Here is a 16762-nt window from a genome sequence, read left to right as displayed (position 1 = left end):
CACGATATATACGATTACCCTGAAAGAGAAAGACGTTGAATTATCGCTCAGCCTTTATCTGTCACTGCACTTGTGCTCTGCGCCTGTCATGTCTTGGTCAAATGTTGAATAGTTTTGAATGTCTTCTATACAGTGGTGGAAAAGTAGCCTACTCACATTTTGTACTTAAGTAAAAGTATCAATACTGCAATGTAGACAGTCTGTTAGTAAAAGTCCGGTATTCAAAATGTGCTTGAGTAAAGTACAAAAGTATTCGCATTAAAATATACTGAAGTACGTAAAGTAAAAGTACTCATTTTGCAGAATGTCCCATTTCACAAGTTTCCAAATGTATGAAAATGCTTTGAAAATAGCAGATCTGCAATTAAGCTCACAATGCTTCGCAAACGCTTTTGTGAGCTTGTACATCGGCTATTTTCAAATAGCCTAAGTATGCATAGGGCTGAAGTGGTTAATGTATGTTTTGTAATGAATTGATAATCAAAATCTACAAAGTAACTATTAACTGAAGTTTTCAAATAATTGTAGTGGAGTAAAAGTACAATATTTGCCTCTGAGATAGTGGAGTAAAAGTATTGATAATTGGAAGTACTCCAGTAAAGTAAAAGTACCTAAACATTTTACTTAACTACAGTACTTGAGTAAATGTACTTAGTTGCTTTACACCCCTGCTTCTATGGAAGGTCCATTTCAAGATCTTGAAATATTATGCAAGTGGCCAAGATGGATTTTTAATTCCACCCTGGACTGTTCAAAACACGGATCATTGTGGACAAGCAGATTAAGAGGGAAACAAGGAAACGTTTGCATTGAGTACAGAATTCATCAACGTTTTTGTATGTTTTTTACGGTTTGGGGTAGCTAGCCCCAAGCCCAACCTTCCCCCATTTCTGGGTTCCAGATTGTTTGGGGTTGGCTTGTTAGTCCCCTTCCCTAACATTTTGTCCTCCAGGTGACAGATTACAGTCTCATACCATGTGAGACCAGACAGGTTTTGGGTCGCGTACAAGCTGTCCCGGCACATCAAGCCCGACCAACCCCTGTTACTGTACAGTACGCAGCCAGTACTGCATTGGTTCTCAAAGTGGGGTCCGGGGACCCCCAGGGGTCCTTGGGGGGGTACCAGGGGGTCCCCAGCAAAATGTGCTAATATAGCGTCACAATAATTTTAACCTTTTATACTTTGGCTATTCAAAAATAGCAGATATACAAGCTCATAGCGCGGCACCGAGTGCTATGAGCTTGTAGATCTGCTATTTTTGAAAAATCGTGAAAATGTGTGCAAACCTTTGAATATATATATTTTTATGCTAACATTCTTAACTCAAATCTGTGGTTCTGGGGGTCCCTGGAACAAAATATTTGAGATGGGGGTCCGCGGCCAAATACATATCATTTTGGGGGTCCTTGGCATGAAAAAGTTTGAGAACCCCTGGTGTAATGAAAGCCTGCGCCTATGCAGGCATTTCATACCAGCAGCACGAGACAGAATTCATCACTGTTGTCTCTTTTCTCCAACCACTGAATAGATCTGCCCCCCACGGGCCCCACAGACCTGCCTCTCTCACTGCTGGAGATGGGTTGTTCCGGGAGGCTGGAGCTGATCACCCATCCTCTGCCCCATGGTCAGCCCTTACCTCCGCACAGCACGGTCAGTTGGCTATAGACCCGTTGGGTCCAATGCTGATCCAGAATTTGGAGAGTTCTACAGTCTAGTCTAATCTGTGGTCCACAGATTACTGATATTCTGACAATATTTTATAAAACAAATACATTTTTAAAAGGGAAAAAGGTTTAAATCTATTTCGAAAATAATAAAAACCTTTGATTTGATTATGTTATCATTAGAGAATGTTTGTCATAAGCCAAAAATAGAAAAAATAGATTTCTTTGTTTTTGATAACTTAATGTAAAGGTAGAATACAGTAAGTGATATTTTGTTGGGTCTCACCATCTCTCTCGCCATCTCTCCAGCTAATAAACAAAAAAAATACATTCACAGGTGTGTTTTCATATTTCATCCAATCAGGAGAGAGTACCCATTTATCAGCTTCAATTGTATCGTGTTACTGTTTCAATGTTGTCTGCTCATTTCTTTCACTTCCAATTTCACTTGTTTATCCTGTATCCTGTATGAGTTCTCTCTTCTGATTGGATAAAATTGGTATCCGTCCTAAAATGCATTTTCTGTTTACTAAAGAGAAAATCGATTCTTTTTTATTTTAATTTATTATCGATTATTTTTTTTTGAATCAATTAAATTGATTATTTCAATTAACTGTTGCACCCCTAATGTCGGCTGTCTCTTATGTTTTGTCATCTACAGCTTCCTCATGGCCTGCCTCCTACCAGCGTGAACCTGGAGACAGAAATAGAGAGGCAGTTTCTACGTGACCCCGCCTGGCTTCCAATACATGACACCGATGCTGCCTTTCAAAAGTTTCTCAAGTACGTACATGTCTGTAATGCATTACATATAGATAATTGGTGGAAAGGTTGTTCCTGGGCCAAGGAAAAACGGATTAACTTTCCACGCTGATTAGCCGAAAGGGGACATGGTATCGGGCATGGCCTGTCACAAAGAATTAACATAATTTTTGAACAGATTAACATATCACTACGATGCTTGGAGAAAGGGTTTATGATGGGCCCAGGAAGATCTGTTTAACCACAATAGCGTCCTTATTCTGGGCATGTCATATTAGGAAAACATTCGTTGAAGATAGGAGATTGGCACTTTTCAATGAAGAGATTTGTAAAGGGATCAAGTACAGATCCCTTAACTGGTCACATGCATGAAGTTCAGCCAAAAGGGGAGGTGAGGCCAGAAGCACTGCAATGTCTTATAGAAAACTGACACATTGACGAATGTCTGTGCTCTACCAATCTGGGAACACACATTCGGTAAAACATATATTTTTATTTTCTTAGTTTTTGCCTCTGTGCCGCTGTTGGCAGAATGAATCTGTCTTGAGAGATGTGCTCTACTGAGTGACCATGTTTTCTAGTTGTATTATGTAACTGTACGTATATGTAATATTTGTTCACATGTGTTATTGATGTATACATCTGCTCATTACTTGCATTATTGAATTACAAAATGTAAACTTAAAGGTAGGGTAAGTGATATTTTTGGGTATCTTTTTTGTTTTGTTAAAAAGGTTAAAGTACTACATTTTGATAGTAATCATTGCTACAGAGCGTTTGTTCGGTCACAGGGGTCTCTCCAGCTCTTTAGTAAACAGAATATAGATCATATTCAGGTAGGTGACAACATTTGAGCCAATCAGGAGAGAGCACTGAAAATGCATTTTCTGTTTAATAAAGAGCTGGAGAGACATGGGAGACTCCTTATATGGACAGGACACTCTATAGTAACGAGTACTATCAGAACATAGACCCATTTTGCAACTATTTGAATAATTGCAAATCACTTACACTACCTTTAAGTAATAATGCTGTTTTCCCCCAGTGTGAGTCAGAGGGACATTCACATGGACTCTCTGCTCCACTGCACCCCGTCTCCACTGCACTCTAGCCTGTCGGTGGTCAGAGATCCAACCACAGGAATGCTATTGGACTTCACAGAGGTAGTTCACAACCACACTGCTCTTTCTTATTTTAGTGGCCATGTCCACAGAAACGCGAACACTCTGGACATGATATCCAAACTATAGTTCTCAAATTCTACCCGACCCGGGGCTGAAAAAGTGAACTTTACTAAGGTACTTTACTATCTAGTTTGTCGCCGTCCGACCTTCCTAGCCTGTGTTATAAAAAAGAAAAACTGCCGAAAATCAGTTCAAAGCTTGCTGGATGTGGGACTTTGAGGACATTAAGCACATGATGACACTTTGTCAGGTTTTTCGGGCGTAAAATTATGGTAATTGTTCGGGCTGGGCCCTGTTAGGGCCCAGTTAGGGCCGGGCCTTATTTTTCAGATCCGTTGTGAAGCACTTTGTGACACGGTTATAGATGGATAAATAGATATATACTTTATTGATCCTGAAGGGGCAAAACAATAAATTATATATATATATGTGTGTGTGTGTGTGTGTGTGTGTGTGTATATATATATATATATATATATATATATAATGTAAAAAAAGGGGTGGACCTTCAAAGGAAGGGACTGCACACTCCAGGGAACAGAGATGGACGACTTACTACTGCATTAAGTATTTTATTAGCACGACGCGTTTCGCCGTGAGCTTCGTCAGGTGCTACACAAAAAAAAGGATAGCACCTGACGAAGCTCACGGCGAAACGCGTCGTGCTAATAAAATACTTAATGCAGTAGTAAGTCGTCCATCTCTGTTCCCTGGAGTGTGCAGTCCCTTCCTTTGAAGGTCCATCCCTTTTTTGACATTTTATATAACTGCTGACTAGACTTGCACCTCCAAAGTTTTTTTTTGGATGTGCAGGAGTCCCCTTTTTTAGTTTGATGTCTTATCCCTTTCCATCCTTGTTAATGTCAAGGTGTTGCTGGAGGACACAGGGCTGTCAGCCAAGAATTCGTTGTCTTTACAACGTCAACCTGGTCCTCCGTCAGAGAGCCTGAGAGGAAGCAACACCAACTACCCCTTCTTGCCTGGTGAGTCAGTGTTTAACAGCCACAGTAACAATCATTCTGTACTAAGAGGAAGTGTTTAAAGGGTAACATACAGTACCATGTGGTGGACAGTCAGTCCACCACATGCTCATGTTTATGTCATGGACAGTAGAATACTTTACATTTTCCTTATGAATGCCCCTAGTGGGAATGTCACTCGGTATTGCGGTAATGAATTAATTAGTTGCATACTCCTGCCAGTGCCCTTGATCAAGGTACTGGCATTACAACTGGAAATGGTCCCTGAGCACTGCACGGTAGCTACTTAACTTGTCCTAACGATGGGTCAAACGCAGTGGACAAACGTCCCCAAGCAAGGGGACAATAGAGTATATCAAATTAAATCAAACTCTGAACCATTGGTAGTGCTGTTCCATGCACACTGGACAATCAATGAAATAATTTATAATTCTGTATCATTCTGGTCATGAACAAACATGGGTGTGATGTCAATGTCTTCACAGGAGGTATGGAGGAACTTACTCTGGAACAGATCAAGAAGAAATCTGAGCTGGAGGAGGACATAGACTTTGAGAATGGTGATAGTTGACTTCATGGTCATAACTGTTTAGTGGAAGCTATTATTCATTTTGAGTATTAATTAATGATGTACCTGATCAGCAGTCACATAACAATTCATGCAATAACATGGAACTGTAATAAAACATTGGTGAGACATACATTCCTATGTCGATGTTCCTTCTTATAGGTTTACTTACAGTTCCTCCCGGATTTAAAGCTGGGGTGGACTTCAGTGACAAAGGTTTGTATTGAGCTCAGTCCATCTTACTGGATTTTAGTTCAATTGAATGAATTAATGTATTAATTGATATAATCCATTCATCTATGATTTTCTTTTCTTCAAGATGCCAAAACAGCAAAGGCAGAAGTCAACCTCATGTCTCTTCTGTCCACCTTTGATGATGTCATTGACTTGCACCTTGTGTTGGAGGAGAAGGAGAAAGGCCAAGAAAACAGTGAAACGCCAAAACTAGCGAGAACAAACAGCTTAGAAGAGCTGGGCATCAAGGTACCTAAGGAAATGATGCTTCTGTCATAAACATCAAAATGTGGGTTGAACCACTTTCAATCTGGCGTGTGGCGTTTTTATATTAGCGAGACTTATATATATTATAGGTCGACAACTTTTAGAAGATTCTTTAAGAAAATTAACGCAAATCTACATATTGTGAGCTTGTAGATCGCTATTCGCTGTAAGACAAAGTATTTAGGGGATAAGTGGTTATGACATGCAGTAGGAAAGGAAGATATCAGACAGGTCTCATCAGAATTTGTGTCAAAGGACAGAAGAGAAAAACTGTTGATGTGATAGTACTGTAACATTTCCTCTAACAAACTTTTCAAATGTGATGTTTAACATTGAAATCCAGTTGTATTGTTCCATTTGCAGGATGCTGTGTCGCCCCCCTCGACATCAGAGAAGGAGAGAGACGTGTCCAAGCCAATAGAGGTCCCGGAGGAAAAGAAGAAATGGGCTATACCTGTAGATATCACCTCCCCCTGCCCTGACTTCCATAAACGTATTCCTAATCCAGCATTCAAGGTAAACAACTGATCTGATAACTTATGTTTGTACAGTCCAATTACAGTAGCTTTAAGGAGTGTGTGTGTGTGTGTGTGTGTGTGTGTGTGTGTGTGTGTGTGTGTGTGTGTGTGTGTGTGTGTGTGTGTGTGTGTGTCTTTAGTGTTATCGTTTTGATCCTGTGAGTGAAGAGAGTGTCCGTGGGAGGGCAAGTGTCAACACAAAAAGTATTAATAAATGCCTACAGCCATTGTCAACCATAGACATTCAATTGCATTATTCAGTTAAATAGCTCAAGTTCTCACCAGACAATTTAAAAAAAAAATACAAATACAGATGTGGATCAGCACTCAGTATAACACTTCCATTCCAATAACAAACTAGGGATCTGATCATGCATTTTGGGCAGAAATGTGCAGACAATCAAATTTGTTCAGCTCAGGTTTGATAATTGAGGCTCTTTGTGTGTGTACGTGTACGTGCATGTGCGTGTGCATGCGCGTGCGTGCTACTGAATTCCATCTCTGGTAAAAGGCTAAAGTTCTGTCTCATCAGTCCAACATCAGTATAGTATCTACTAACTTGAACATCTCTCTGCTGTCCTGCGGTCCAGTGGCCTTTTGAATTGGACGTGTTCCAGAAGCAAGCAGTATTGAGACTTGAGGCTCATGAATCTGTTTTTGTGGCAGCGCACACTTCAGCTGGAAAAACTGTGGTGGCAGAGTACGCCATCGCCCTCTCCCAGAAACACATGACCAGGTGTGTGTGTGTGTGTGGTCTTAATTTAGATTTGATAACATCACAATGTGCTATTTAATGTGCCAGATGTCTCTTAGTCAGTCTCTCTTGTCTTTTGTGTATTAATCGTCCTTATAAAGACATATTCATCTAATTCACTTTTGTCACAAGTGTTATTGTTTTGTCTTATATCTGTTTCAGATTTGAATATCCAACTTAGATAATGCGTTTGTGTAGAAACAGAGAGCAACCTATTTGTAGGTATATGTGAAGATTCTCGATCAGTTAACTGATGCTGAATCTTATCCCACATCATCATCATGTGTCCCTGTGTTATAGGACCATCTATACCTCCCCCATCAAGGCTCTGTCCAACCAGAAGTTCAGGGACTTCAAGAACACGTTTGGAGACGTGGGACTGCTAACGGGTGATGTCCAAATCAGTCCAGAGGCTTCCTGTCTCATCATGACCACTGAGATTCTCAGGTGTTGATACCATCCCTTATCGGAAAATCAAAAACAAACTTATCATAATGTCCTGTTATTTGAACAACGAAAACATCGCTATACAGCCCCACCTCACCTCTTGGTAATAGAATCACCACAAACACACTTTAAAGCCCCACTCCATTATTTTCTTGTTTAACCTTTTCCTATGCCAGCCTGTAGTGCTATTCTGTACAAAGTTTCCAGAGGCCTCATAGACTATATTTAGCTGCGACTCGCAGCTAGTATAAACTGGTTGATCTTCTGTCAACCCAAAATATTCAAGTGCAAACCGAGAGCTGGGCGCAGTTCATGACAAATGACATACTTGTTGACAAATAAGTTCATTTTGCATGCAAGGTGGAATTTGACTAAAGACTAAAACATTGTCAAAAAAATCTCACTGCTGAAACCCCATTTTGAAATTAGAATCAACCTGCTAGTCTTCCTGATTGTCATTGCATTGCTAAGGCCTGATGTATATTTCAAACAACAAGCCTGTACACAGTTTGGTGGAAACACAGTTTAGGGGCGGCCATAGCTGAGTGGTTAGTGAACCCGCCTAGGGAGCCAGAGACCCTGGTTGCCGCAGGTTCGATTCCCGGCCAGGACAGCATATGTGTCGATGAAATGAAATTTGTCCCTGAGCAAGACTCTTAACCCCTAATTGCTCACAGGTTCTCATTGGAAACAAGACCGCAAGGACTTTCATGAACGACCTGTTAAAAGGAATTATCCTTAGCCTTAAGGACATTTAATTGGTGGGGTTTTTAAACGCAGAAAAGACTGTTAAACAATGTAGTGCTTTATCTTCATTCAGAACACATTGGCATGATGTATGTTTGTACAGATGTTATTGGAAGGCCGTCTAGATTGTCTCTGTGTTGTCAGGTCCATGCTTTACAACGGCTCAGAGGTCATCAGAGACTTGGAGTGGGTTATCTTTGATGAGGTTCACTACATCAACGATGCAGAGGTACGACCTTTTGATTCAGTCATTTGAAAAGTCATTGGATTCATTATTCATTCACTGTCCTGGCCAGACTGCATGTTCTCACTCAGAGCATATATAACAATTATCAGGACTTCAGACTTTTACACTGGACCCCAACACCCAGGAAGTCTTCTGCTACATTTTTATTAAAGCTCCAATCTGGGAATTAACAAATGGTTCTTTTATCCATCTGTATGGTGGAGAATAGCTGATGAAGATCCTTAGGGGATTGAAACATTGATTGTCAATAAAGACAATGGTTTCAACAATAAACTCAACCTTCTTGATGTATCCAGTGTTTTGTGTTACGCTTAAGAAACATCCTGGCATGAAAATCATACTTGGCAATAAAGTTGTTTTTATGTTGTGTTCTCAGAGAGGCGTGGTCTGGGAGGAAGTTCTGATCATGCTTCCTGAACACGTTGGCATCATTCTCCTCAGTGCCACCGTGCCCAACGCTGTGGAGTTCAGCGAGTGGATTGGGTAGGCACCTGACGCTGAGCCCAGCTGCGTCCCATTTTATAACAGGCTGTTGAGTTCAGCTGTTAGGTAGATAGATGTTAGTAGTCATTTTGGTTTATTTGAGTTTCAGGGTAGCAGCTGTGACTCTGCTGTCTCGCTACAGCAATTCTTATCAAAGGTGCAGTTCATATATGGAACACAAGATGGCAGACGTGAACAAATCACCAGGGAGAAAGGAGTGAAATTGTAGAAATGAGTGACTGGCTGACTGACAAGAAAATCTGTTCCAATCTACCAAAATGTGTGTGGCAAGTTATACATAGCTTTGAATGATCTTGCTAATAAACTACGAGGTTAAGGTTCAACTGATGTATCTGTCTTGTGTTCTGTGTTTTCTGGTTTGTCTGACTATGTCACTTCGTGTCCTCCTGCATGTGTCTTTGCAGGCGTATAAAGAAGAGACACATTTATGTCATCAGCACAGTAAAGAGACCCGTCCCCCTGGAGCACTTCCTGTACACAGGAAACAGCAACAAGACGCAGAAAGAGCTCTTCCTATTGGTAGACGCCACGGGACACTTCCTCACTAGCGGGTACGTACAACACATTACAACCGATCAGTCAACAGACCAATACCTTTAATTACACAGAGATTACTGAAATTGATTGACTGCTAATTACAATAACAAACAGAAATAATAAGAGAGAAGCCGATCATTTATCACATAAGTTCAATCAAAAATCACTTTCAAATAAAACAGGGAGAATCTTCACTGAACTGATTTAGAAGATTTATCTCAGTAATGCATTACATGCCCAAATAAATCGATGGATTGGTTGAAATATAAGTCTTAATTAGGATTTTGTTGAGCCTGGTTAAGACTTTACCTGTAGGTTGGAAATCAGATAACAGTATATGAACAGCTCACTACCTCAGTATTGGCTTAATCGTGGTAAGATCAGTGCATAAGTGTGCATGGAAAGGCACTCAGTGGAAAGTGTTAGGGCTTCTGTCTAGGGATGGGACGATAATCGTTATTATCGTTTATCGTGATAAAAAAACGCTCACAATAATCATATTGCGGAAATTTTAATTTATCGTGAAATTGTCCTCCGCCATACACCGGAATGAATTAGCTTTTGTTGAGCTGCAAATTCAGTTTCACTTAAATCCTCTTTACTTGATAAAACGGACCGGGTAAGAGCAATGCATTTGCATTGGGTGTGCTCTTATTTCACTCTACACAAAACGATTCGCCAAACATTCCCCCCAGAATAGGGACGCTGGGGGTTCAAGTGGTTAATAAAAGTGGCATTTTAAGTTTTAAGCATATTTAGATTTTTACCACAATAATCATGCCATGTCATTTTCATCCCTACTTCTGTCCATCAGGTACTATGCAGCTGTTGATGCCAAGAAAGAACGTACCAGTAAACACGCCCAGTCGTTTGGAACCAAGAACACGTCTCAGAACACAACACCCAACCAGGTTCTCTTCCTCCAGTCAGATGCTGTCTACTCTTCTGTCATGCCTGCTGTGCTCTCCACCCTTTATTAAATAACATATGTACAACTTTGTACTTTTTATACTGCACAGATGTTTCAAAGTGCAAAAGAATTGGCCAAAAGTATACAAAACTATATATATTTGGGACTGTGACTAGAATATTGTCGCTGACAGGCAGAAACCCAAAGCCCTACTTTGTCATACTATAGGGTCACACAAAAGTAGCAAAAATAGCCGATCGACAAGCTCACAATGTATCGCGATACGAGTGTCGTGAGCTTGTAGATCTATTTTGACTATTTTTGAATTTGTTTTTAAAATGAAAGTGGATAAGTTTGTTTGGGTTTTTTAAATATTGATCCTATAAAAAGAGCTTGTGTAAATAATAATAATTATTATGGTTTTTGATATTATAAGGTGTCCACCGTATAATATAGTGACAATATTATGTATAAAAACTATTTCAATATTATTTACAACAATATATACACCTGTGTACAGTATATATAGTTTTTGTTTTCCAAGCAAAATAATTGCTTACATTTATGGGAATTTGAAACGTAGCCTATTATGTTCTAATATATTAAATCCGTTTGTTGCCTGTGCGGGTCCAGGACCGAGCGGTTTGGCTGTCTCTCCTTCACTCGCTGTCTCAGAGACAGCAGACTCCCGTGGTGGCGTTCACCTTCTCACGGACACGCTGCGATGACAACGCACGCTCTCTGTCCTCCATGGACCTGACCTCATCCCCGGAGAAGGCGGAGATCCACTCCTTCTTCCAGAAGAGTCTGAGTCGACTCAGAGGCGGCGACCGACAGCTTCCCCAGGTATAAGAAACACACAGAGAATTCTTGTTCTTATTCAGACAAGATAATGTAGAGCAGCGGTTCACAACCTGTGGGCCGGGGCTCACTAGTGGGCTGAGAGGGTATTGCAAATGGGCGCCCAAATAACTGGCAGAACTCTAAGACCGTATTGATCAAATAAAATGAGTATAAGAAACTTATTTGAAACGTATTTTTCTTTAAAACCCTGAAAAAATGTTTTCATTGTGATACAGATAAAAAATAAACATGCTCTACAAATACACACAGCCCAACTATCTGACCACTTACATCTAAGTGCCCTTAGTGGTCAGATGGGTGCTTTTCAAGTGGGCCCTGATCAAGAAAAGGTTGGGAACCACTGTTTTAGGCAGTCCATTATTGACAGGATGGTGTCGGAGAAAGGGAATTGAAGGAGGGCTGCAGCTATGATGGAACCGGGGACATTGTGATCATGTAGTGTAGTTGACGCACAATCCAGCCGGCTGGATGAAAAACACAGCTTTTAGTGATGGAACTTTAATAAACACTTATTTGGTAATGAGTGGATTTTAGCATGGTCAAGGCCAAAGTGTCTTTATTGTTTCATCTTGTGTACAAGTGCAAGAGGAAATTAGTTATTTTTTTCTGGCCTGTTCATTTATAAACCTCATTTTTTCTGGAGGAGGTAGCTGTTTAGCAATGACAGTTATAAAGTTATCGTGGCAAAATAAGTGGTTATTACATATATATTTTAATCATGTCATAATGTTAAGGGTCTCCTGACCTGTTATTTAAAGCTTTCAAAAGTATTTGTACTTTATTTACACGAGCACGACCGCAACACTAGGTGTGTATTCTTATACCGTAATTACATTTAAACATACAGACAGTATATACATGATAGTAAATGTATATACAATACATTCATCTCTGTACATTACATGTATAAAGGCACTGAAGGTTGGTGATTCCTGTCATAGATCTTGTTGATGAGAGACTTGCTGAAAAGAGGAATAGCCGTCCATCACAGTGGGATCCTGCCCATTCTAAAGGAAGTCATTGAGATGTTGTTCTCCAGAGGACTGGTGAAGGTGAGACACACATCACTGTCAAATCACTTCAATTAGTATTCAATTGCGCAGCTGTATCAGCGCAAGCCTAATTTATGCTCCATCGCGTGAAGGTATTGCTCGCAGAGAACGGCCGAGAATAGCGTGACGTGATGTGAGTTTGTATGTCAGCTGTTCTCGGCGCACAATACCGTTGCAGGGGTGTCTCGCTAGGAGAACTTCACCAGCCAGCACACGAGATTGAAAACAACAGGTTTGGGGGTCTATTACATTAAACCTGCGCGTGCAGTCTCAATGTTTGTAAACAAGAAACCCGTCTATACAATTTCACTGAATACCTAAAACTATATCAGCTGAACGGTTGTGAAGTAACGACAAGCAGACAACCAGTACTTCCATTTTTTTGTGGGGAAAAAAAGAACACGTTTCAGCTATAAGCCATTATTAGCGTCATACTGGTGATGGCTTGCTTTTATCCGACAATGTGTTTAAGTTGTCAGAACACCTGTAATTCATCACATTGTAACAGAGTCAGAGTTAATAAATTCTGTATTATTACTTTAATGTCAAATAGCTTCACAAGGTGGTGCTTACATTTGTTTTGTTAGGTTATGTTAGAGTTCAGAGTGCACACAGTACTCTCTGACCTTTCTGTATTATGGCATAAAACAGCAAAGAAGTGAGACCTTCAGTTCCAAAGATGGTTCAACTGTTTCAGAGAAAACTACTGAGATGCTGCATCTTACATAGGAAGCAGGGTTATTATATTATAGTAAACTAAAAGACTAAAGCCCAAAAAGTGAAAAGGAAAAATGATATATAATAAACACTGTAAAACGAACTAAAACTAAATAGAAGTGCATGTAAAATCCACATCTGATGTAATGCCTTCTTTCGTCCTGCCTTTGTCAACTTCTATATCAAGGCTTTCCTCATAATTGCTGGAAGAACTAGGACTAACCTAAAACTAGTCAATTCCTAAAACTACTTTTACACTAAATTAAAGCTAAACTGAAATTAAACACAAAACTGAACAAGATATCACAAATCGCTCCTTTGGGTGAAGTTTTAATGTTGTTAGCCACTGCTCCTAATGAAGTAGTTAAGATGGGGAAAAAGCAGAGGAGGGGTAGCTCCTACCTCTCCTCAAGCCAACTTTATTCAAAACTGACCGCATGGTACGTTGCTGGCAGATTGCAGAAATAAAACGAAATAAATCACGGCCACCTTGTTTCCAGACCAGTCAAATCACACACAAAGTTTACATTGGCGTCTTCTGTGGTGTTATTCAGCTAGTTAGAACATCATTGATGTGCAAGATCTTCGGCAAGGCAGTGCATTTATTAGTTTCCGCTGCAACAATTAGGTCATTTTGTTCTTACAACCTTGCCAAACTTAGTTCCAGCAAGAATTATGCTGCAGCCTTGAAAAGGGTTAGGGCTAGGCGGTGTTTAAATAATGCCATTATGATAGATGTTCGGGGGGTTTCACCCCTCTCTGTAGTACACCAATAGGCCTTGGGGGAAATATCTTAGCAGGTTTAGTATTTTAGTTTTTTGGGCACCTCCCATGGGAAGGATTCTCGGCCAAAGTGGCCATAGACTGCGGTTTTCTGATACATGGGCTTCTTCAGATCCAGCTCCCTGACAATGACCCCAGGGCGGAGGTCAAAGTTCCTCTTCACAATATCAAGCAGCTCTCTCTCACTCTTTTTGGAGGTCCCATAGTGGAAGATAGAAATGGAGAGGGGATGGGCAACTCCAATGGCGTAGGACACCTGAACCAGCACTCTCTTGCACAGCTCAGCCTTCACCAGGGACTTGGCCACCCAGCGAGCAGCATACGCAGCAGACCGATCGACTTTAGTGTAGTCCTTCCCAGAGAAGGCTCCACCCCCGTGGGCACCCCAACCTCCATAAGTGTCAACAATGATCTTGCGCCCTGTCAGGCCAGCATCTCCCTGGGGGCCTCCGATCACAAAGCGTCCGCTTGGCTGCAGATGGTAGATTGTGTCATCATCCAGATACCTACATGGAACAACCGCTTTGACGACCTTCTCCTTCAGGGCATCTCTCATCTCGTCCAAGTAGACATCTTCGTCATGCTGTACGGAGATGACAATGGTGTGCACGCGCACTGGAAGCATAGCACCACGGTCCTGGCGGTACTGAACAGTCACTTGGGTCTTTGAGTCTGGACGGAGCCAAGGCAGAGTGCCATTGTGGCGCAGTTCTGCGATCTTGGCATTCAGCTTGTGGGCGAGGACAATAGTAAGAGGCATACATTCCTCTGTCTCATCAGTGGCATAGCCAAACATCAGGCCCTGGTCCCCTGCCCCGATGTCCTCCTCGTTGCGGTCAATGTGAACACCCTGGGCAATATCAGGTGACTGCTGGTCCAAAGCCACAAGAACATTGCAGGTCTTATAGTCAAAGCCTTTGGAAGAGTCATCATATCCTATGTGGCGGAGGGTATCACGAACAACCTTCTGATAATCCACTGTGGCGTTTGACGTCACCTCACCTGCCAGGAGGACCATCCCAGTCTTGGCAAGAGCCTCACACGCAACTTTGGCTTCAGGATCCTGTTTGAGGTGGGCGTCAAGTACTGCATCACTGATCTGATCACAAACCTTGTCAGGGTGTCCCTCCCCAACCGATTCTGAGGTGAACAAGAAGCAGTTTTCCTCAGTGCAAGAATCAGAGACACCGTTCATTGTTGACATCTTCTTTTGTATTAGTGCAGTACCCTTTATCAGAGTACTTGAAGGCCAGTCTATGACATCAGTCATATTTTACATCAGTATTATGATGTCAGTCATCTCCATTTTTGGGGAAAAAACATGGGGCCCGATTCACTAAGCTGTTTAAACCCATATTTTGATATTTTGAGTGTAAACAGCTTCATGGTCTCAAATGGGGGTGTGGAGCAATGCAACGGATCTTCCACATGAAAGCGCCTCTGACCTTCAGGCACTATATGTAAAAAATGGCAAACCAGTTGCAACTACTGAATTTATCCACACTCCATCACTAACCATATCAGTTAGTAGGTCCATTGTCTAAGAGAAAACAGTGGAGACCAAAGGTCTTGGAATTTGTGTCCACGATTAGGCCAGTTTATGATGTCATTCATCTATGATGTCAGTCATTTCCATATTTGGGCATTTGGAGGTGAATGTATGATGACAGACACACAAGACTACTTCCACAAAAGTCATGTGTGTCTTTTTCAAAGCATAGCATGATACAAAGATTATATTCAGCACACATTATCTTTATATGTCCATTGTCAGGTCATGTCAAGTAAGTAATTGTCAAGTCGATACAAATAGTTACTATAATGTCTTCAAGTCGACCTCGCCATGTTATTTGGCAGTCGGAGGAGCTGGTGGCCTACCTTCACCCCTATCCATGGACTGCAGGTTCGGCTATACTGGAGCACAGAACCCCTGGAGGAGGGACAGGAGTCAGCATCTTTAACTTGGGACAGAGGGAGTATTTGACCATGCTGCAAGGGGCGAGGGCTGTAGGGAAGCTGCTGTGTTACAGGCTACATGTACAACGGTGTGCACTTGTCACCAGGCCTAACAGAGACAAACCAGCTCAGATCCTTATTCTCCCTCTGCACGGCCTTGATGCTGAGTGGCGCCCCCACCTGGCAGGAGAGGAGGAGTACATCCCTCATGACCCGGGCTACTGCACCTCCAAGAGTGGCCCTCGCTGGGCTGACGCCCGTCTCGCTAAGCTCCAAGCTGAGATACAGGCCAAACTCCCCTCCCCAGAAGCCCCTCCCGACCTTACCTTCCTGGGGGATGATCCCGACCACCCTGGCCTTTTCTCACGCATCGTCCGTGGCGAGGAGCAGCAGTGGCGAGTGTGGGACAGTGAAGATCACGTGGCATTCCTCACCCCGTTCCCTAACTCCACAGGCCTCACAGTGCTGGTTCCGCGGCGACCTTTGACCTCTGATATATTCAGACTGGATGAAGGAGATTATGAAGGACTCGCACTGGCAACCCAAAAGGTATCAAAGCTTCTGGAAGAGGCGCTGGGTGCTTGGGGTGTAGGTCTGATATTTGAGGGGTGTGAGATTGACTATGCCCATGCTAAACTGATACCACTGCTTCTTCCACCATCATCAGGGGAGGGCGTTCCCATCACCGCCACACCTCCTGCACAATTCTACCCCACTTATCCAGGGTATGTGACCTCAGATGATGGGCCTGAAGCAAGCCCAGAGAGTTTACACCAAATTTACACAGCGTTAACAACTTAGAGGGGCATGAAACCACCCTTTTCCTCTTTTTTTTGATTTCAGGATAGTAGACTGGCCTACTCGGGAAGAAAGTCGGTTGTACCCCTTGTCAGAGTACCTGTTGTATCCGTTTGTCTGCCTGTGTCCCTTTAGTGGCCATATATCAACAGTATTGTCAATGCTGGCACATTGGCACACCTAAATCTAACACACCCATTATTAATTATTATAGCTGCTGCTGTGTTACTTACATCACCGTGTACTAAGGTCAGCCTAAAAGTGAACA

General features: G+C 41.9%; 2 protein-coding genes across 2 annotated transcripts in view; one reads left to right on the top strand and one right to left on the bottom strand.

Moving 5' to 3' along the window:
• skic2 (SKI2 subunit of superkiller complex) overlaps positions 1-16762 on the top strand; it is a 43619-nt gene that overhangs the window by 1519 nt on the left and 25338 nt on the right. Inside the window, exons 2-17 of the mRNA XM_084081089.1 lie at positions 1530-1651; positions 2327-2448; positions 3473-3590; positions 4480-4594; positions 5077-5151; positions 5322-5375; positions 5479-5642; positions 6024-6176; positions 6769-6914; positions 7233-7379; positions 8271-8355; positions 8750-8856; positions 9282-9428; positions 10229-10325; positions 10958-11170; positions 12130-12240. Coding sequence (XP_083937215.1) covers positions 1530-1651; positions 2327-2448; positions 3473-3590; positions 4480-4594; positions 5077-5151; positions 5322-5375; positions 5479-5642; positions 6024-6176; positions 6769-6914; positions 7233-7379; positions 8271-8355; positions 8750-8856; positions 9282-9428; positions 10229-10325; positions 10958-11170; positions 12130-12240 — 1976 coding nt within the window. The remainder of the gene's footprint in view (positions 1-1529; positions 1652-2326; positions 2449-3472; positions 3591-4479; positions 4595-5076; positions 5152-5321; positions 5376-5478; positions 5643-6023; positions 6177-6768; positions 6915-7232; positions 7380-8270; positions 8356-8749; positions 8857-9281; positions 9429-10228; positions 10326-10957; positions 11171-12129; positions 12241-16762) is intronic.
• LOC311061199 (S-adenosylmethionine synthase-like) lies at positions 13760-14935 on the bottom strand (the record flags this gene model as incomplete). Its single annotated transcript, XM_084079756.1, has 1 exon — positions 13760-14935. The coding sequence occupies one exon, from the start codon at positions 14933-14935 to the stop codon at positions 13760-13762; it is 1176 nt and encodes a 391-aa protein (XP_083935882.1).

Source organism: Gymnoscopelus microlampas (genome assembly GCF_963454915.1).
Source record: "Gymnoscopelus microlampas genome assembly, chromosome: 15".
NCBI classification, from domain to species: Eukaryota; Metazoa; Chordata; class Actinopteri; order Myctophiformes; family Myctophidae; genus Gymnoscopelus; species Gymnoscopelus microlampas.
This window is presented reverse-complemented; position numbering and strand designations above follow the sequence as displayed.